The sequence below is a fragment of the Scleropages formosus genome, chromosome 15 (genome assembly GCF_900964775.1).
Source record: "Scleropages formosus chromosome 15, fSclFor1.1, whole genome shotgun sequence".
NCBI classification, from domain to species: domain Eukaryota; kingdom Metazoa; phylum Chordata; class Actinopteri; order Osteoglossiformes; family Osteoglossidae; genus Scleropages; species Scleropages formosus.
In genome coordinates, this window is record NC_041820.1 from 21,798,378 (window position 1) to 21,804,377 (window position 6,000).

The following is a 6,000-nucleotide window of genomic DNA, read 5'->3' on the forward strand; positions in this document are numbered from 1 at the left end:
TGATGCATTAGCTTAATATTGTCCAGCTTGAGAAATGGGACATTGCTTTTTCCTCTGTTATTAAAATTACTAGGACTTTTACAAAAAGGTTACTATCATATTTTCAGAACACCGGCACATTTCTGTGACTACCTCTGGTTTATAAGTATACCAGAAGCACAGGACGTTGAAACATGTTTATAAAAAGTATACTTTATGTAAACAATACAAGTGAGGAAGCAAAGCAAGTCATATTTTCAAACTATACTTCCTAGGCAGTTGTCTTGCTAATGCTGTGGAAATAGCAACTGCTGCACAAAAATGATTAATTTTGTGTAAAGGTGAGATGAAAAAATCTCATCTGAAGGGTCTGACAGTCACAGAAGAGTATCTTATGTCTTCAGTGCAGCATGTCTTCTGGGTTCCTTATGCTAGAGCTTTCCTTATGCTAGAACTCAAAATATGTGATTTTACAGTCAAGTATTTTTGTCACTGTTCTGTCACATGTTCTAGTCTCTTAGAAGACTTACCCCTTCACTAGACAATAAAAAAAATCTCAGCAATAAAATTCCATTGTCAGCCCATAAGCCCTCATTAGAGAACCAGCAAGGAACTCTGCAGGACTCTGCCAGGTCTAATGAGGTTTCTCATGAACTGTGTCCCTGTGTCGAATGTCCTGTCCAAATGAACCCGTTACAAAAAAAAAAACTTAAATATTAGTTAACCACATTTCACATCAAAAGTTTGTTTTACACAGCACAGAATTTTACATAGCAAATTTAGACTAATTCGTTTACTTTCAGATTAACACAGTCATTGAAGTTGAAGCCAAGGTTCATCAGTCTATTACATTACTCAGCAGTGCAGATGGATTTTGAACTGACATTATTTTTGTTGGCTATTTTCCCATTTGGCATTATCCTGTTTTCTTTTTCTATAGACATCCAATACATCAATTTCCAATGCTCAGCTCTTCAGTCACTCAGACTTAATAGCTTCATGCTTAATATATAAGCGTTTCACAATTCCAGAGTGGTGAAACAACTACAACCGAAGCCCCATGTCAATATCTTTGTGGGGAAATAAACAAAATTAGCTATCAATACAGAAGTCAGTTAAGATGTCCAATAAACTGGAAAAACGGTATCAATGTTGAAATCTTAATTATGTCATAAATATCCTGATAATTACATTCAGTCACCTTATGCCACCTAGAGGATTCACACACACACACACACACACACACATTTTCGGAACCGCTTGTCCCACACAGGGTCATGGGGAACCGGAGCCTAACCCGGAAATGCAGGGTGTAGGGCTGGAGGGGGAGGGGACAGACCCAGGATGGGACACCAGTCCGTTACAAGGCACCCCAAGCGGGACTTGAGCCCCAGACCCACCGGAGAGCAGGACCTGTTCCAAGCCACTGCGCCACTGCACCCCCCCCAAAGCCGGAGGATTCATTCCTTTGTTAAACTATTATTGTACATTTACATTTGCTTTTATATTTAACTATTTAGATAACACTTTTTAAGTGTCTTACAGTGTTAAGCTACTTACAATGATGTACCCATTTATCAATATCGTAATTTACCCACCTTTTGCCATTAACTCTTAAGCCACTCAGTGGCTATGAAAATTTTTTTTTAAAAAGTATATCAAAGTAATTAGCCATTATCTGACACCTTTATACAAAACAAACTGCAAATAGAACAGATGGATTTAAACCACACACCTTCAGGTTACAAGTCAACAAGTAACGTACAAGTAAATCCTTACCACTTTACTGCTGGCGATCACATAGTGATGGAGTACACACATCACATCATAGAACATCACTTATCAGTGCATGAATTATTTCAAGTGCTTTCATCTATGTCTACCAAAGGATGTCCAAAGGATGTCAAAGACTCAGCTTACATGAACTTGACATCCGATCTAAGACAACTTGCAGATGTGAATTGTTTCTCCTGTTGTGTTTCTAGGTGGTTAATGTGATTTGTGCGTTTTCCTTGTATTATTCAATTCACTGTAACAAGCACTTGAACACAACATTAGTTATTTAAGATAACTTGTAGCAAAATTGAAATAGCTGCAGTAAATTAGTTATGTAATTTCTGTGCAAGGTGATGGTACCCACTGTCCAGCTTTCAGCTTCTATGCAAATTATTGCCTGTCTTGTGAACTGTAAAACCAGCTTTACTGATCAAGCAAATCAAATTCATTTGAAATCCAATGTGGATTGGAACTCACTGCACTAGCTTACTTGTAGTTATCATTTGGAGATGGGCACTATAACCACACACAAACACACACACACACACACACACACACACACACACACACACACACACACACACACACTTTCAGAACCTCTTGTCCCATATGGGGTCACAGGGAACCGGAGCCTACCCAGTAACAGAGGGTGTAAGGCCAGAGGGGGGAGGGGACACACCCAGGACAGGACGCCAGTCCATCGCAAGGCACCCCAAGCGGGACTTGAACCCCAGACCCACCAGAGAGCAGGACTGTGGTCCAACCCACTGTGCCACCGCACCCCCCATGCACTATAACTAGTTTGCTCAAAATGTAATCATTATCAGATGAGTACTATAGGTACAATTGTGAGGGGAAAAAATTGAAATACAAAATTTTTCATACGTTTTGTTTGTTGATAGCATTTTGTTGTACATATATTTTCATGTGCAGGATCACAGCTATGCAAAATAACCAAGTTTCCATTCAGATTTAGATCATGGACAGTATCTTGCTGTTCTGCAGAATTTGTAGACAATTTAGAACTCCTTCTTCCCTCCATAATTGCAAGTTACCTGTGCAATGAAATAGGAAAGTAGTCCCAAACCAAGAAATTACACCCACTATGCTTTCTGGTTGGGATGAACTGTTTCTTCATACAGTGATTTTCTTTCTCCAAATGTAATGTTCTATCATTGCATCAAAAAATTCTGCTTTTTGTCTGATCTGCCTACAGTGTTCATTGCACTACTAGTGTTGTAAACTGTAATCTCCAACCTCCTGCTGTCACACAGAGCCATTACTTGTTCACTAGATCCGATCCCATTGATACTCTAACGGACCATCTCCCCTCAACTCTCCACTTTCATCTCCAATATCATCAATTTCTCACTCTCCTCTGGCTGCTTCCCATCTGCTTTCAAAACTTTTGAAGTATGGTAAAAAACCTCTCTGGATCCTGACTCAGTCCAAAACTATAGACCAATCTCCCTCCTTCCTTTTCAGTAAAAAACTCTAGAACGGGTGGGCTGTGATCAACTATCTGAATTCCTCACCTGGAACCATCTCCTCAATGAATATCAGTCTGGATTCAAAATTGGTCACTCCACCGAGACAGTGCTCCTGGCAGTGTCTGATGTGCTCCAGTCAACTATAGCCTCCCTCTCCTTTGTTCTTATCCTCCTTGACTTGTTTTCAACATTTGAAGCTATCAACCACCGGATTCTACTCTCCTGGTCTGGTGGGGCTCCCATTCTTCTCCTCTGCCCCTCTCAACTGGTGTCCTGCAGGGCTTGGTACTGGGTCCTCTACTCTTCTCAATCTATACCTCTTCCCTCGGCCCTGTCATTGCCTCCCATGGATTTAACTACCACTGCTATGCCAATGATACCCAGTTCTTCCTCTAATTTCCACCTGGAGCATCAGACATTTCCATGTGCATCTCTGCTTGCTTGTCGGACATCTCTGCATGGATGGCTGATCACCACCTACAATTCTACCTCTGCAAAAACAGAGATCCTACATCTTTCAGCTGGCCTGTCCTTCTGTTGTAAACTCTGTATCAAGCTGTACAATTCACTGATTTTGCCTACCTCCTTGGCTAAGAGTCTGGGAATGAGGATTGACTCAAGTTTGTCTTTTCCTTAGAACATCGATGCCACAACCTGGACCTGCAAATGCATCCTGCACAACATCCACAGGATTCATCCTCATCTCACAATATACTCTGTGCAACTACTTATGCAGCCCATGGTGATATCCTGCATGAACTATTGCACCTCTCTCCTGTCTGGCCTCCCATCTACTGCCATCAAACTTCTACAGCTGATACAGAACACTGCTGCATGAGTTGTGTTTGACATGCTGAAGCATTTCCACATATCTCACCTTCTTGTCTCTCTACATTGGCTTCCTATAGCTGCCCAGATCAAATTTATGACCCTGGTTCAAAAATAAAAGCATCAATGGAACTGCTCCCAGCTATCTACAAAACTTGATCATCTGCTGCGCTCCAACCAGACTGCTATGCTCCTCCACATCGGCCCACTTGGTGGTCCCACACACAAAAGGTAACGCACTGAGGTTCTCGGTTATGGCTCCACTGATGTGGAACGACCTCCCCCTCTCACTCAGAACTGTTGAATCTCTGTCCACATTTAAAAAGGGTCTTAAAACTCACCTCTTCTAGACTCACTTTGCCCATGATTTATTAAGTTAATGTAATGTGTAAATGTTCATGCACTGTTAATGTCAATTAAAGTTTTCAACAAATGTGCACACATTGATAATGCTGGTTATGCTGAATTATCACAAAGAAAAACAAGTCACATTTAATTTTCATTTATCCATGGACAACAAAATTATTTCTACTCACTATTGGATAGTATGTCTGCAATGGACTGGTGTCCTGTCCAACATATACCTTGCAAAATTTTCAAGATGGACTTCGAACCACTGGGACCCTGACTTGGGCAAGCAGTAACAGAAAGTGGGTGAGTGAGTGCTGAAGCGTATGCTTAATTTAAAAGTATGATTTCCATTACTCTGAAAATGGCAGAAATCAGTGAATTCTGAAAAATTAAATCAAGATGTGGCAGAACGACTGAAGTCACACTATGTTTATAATTACAAAAAAGAATATGTTAAGTTGAACACTTGTTTCATTCTATAATTTTTGTTTGATACCATACTGGTGTCAGAATTTATGGGTATGCAATAATTTGAATAAAAAAGAATATCTAGATGTGACTGGCTGTGACAGTTCACAAACTCCCTTTGCAGTTATTTAATTTTAGCACCATAAAGTAAAACGTTTTATGTAACCTATTTTTATAACCATACGATTCGGTTTCTTTCACATTTGCTGGCATAAGCTTAGCAACAGAACTGAAATCTGGTCATTCTGGGCCGTAAAGTATTAAGTAAATATTATATTATTCCGCTCAATTTCAGGTGTCCTGTGTGTGTTCTGAAGAAGTTGTGAATCACGATATGAAAACGTGATAATTAACAATAGATTACAATACAAATACAAATTACTTACAATAACTGAATACAGAATTAACACTAACAGCTACTCAATTGCTTTTATCAGAAGTTAACACTGTGTATTTACTGAAACATTACTGAAAGCAGAAAATGTAAATCTAATATGAGCATTCAACGTCATTGAAATTTAAAGGTAAAGAACTGTAGGCTACAGGAATACCGGATACTTTTAAAACCCTGCATCCGAGTTACAAATTTGTACTTTACCTATAAAGGTGTAAAAAAGCGCAAGATGAATAATCGCGTGTCTTCTCAAGTAATCCATGTCGGCTCCTTCACTCACTCAGGAGATCGCGGAGACCAAGAAACGTCTTTACAGTATGTCGCTTTTCCGGCCACTTACTTGCTTCTTTACCAAGACGTCCCAACGTACCCGCACCCTAAAGCGTACTGAGACTCTCTGCTCGGTCTCCCAGATGTTCACAATGATGCTGATGCTGCGGTTAGGATGACGGTGTTGGACACGCTGGGTCCTAAAGCCTACTGCTTTCGACTCACACACACACACACACATTTTCAGAACCGCTTGTCCCTTACGGGGTCACGGGGAACCGGAGCCTACCCGGCAACACAGGGCGTAAGGCCGGAGGGGGAAGGGCGACTCATCTTGAGATATCAGTACCACTTTTATCACGTGTCCCATCCCAACGTCTTTTCTTCTGGTGAAACTTTTAAAATACAGTTATTTGTGAAAGTAAAGTTCAGATCACATTAACT

The 6,000-nt window shown here is 40.5% G+C and overlaps 1 protein-coding gene across 1 annotated transcript in view; it reads right to left on the reverse strand.

The window, feature by feature from the left end:
- Window positions 1-5,664, reverse strand: part of ltk (leukocyte receptor tyrosine kinase) — a 90,347-nt gene extending 84,683 nt beyond the window's left edge. Inside the window, exon 1 of the mRNA XM_018727403.2 lies at window positions 5,491-5,664. Coding sequence (XP_018582919.1) covers window positions 5,491-5,548 — 58 coding nt within the window. The 5' untranslated portion in view covers window positions 5,549-5,664. The remainder of the gene's footprint in view (window positions 1-5,490) is intronic.
- Window positions 5,665-6,000: the final 336 nt, after the last annotated feature.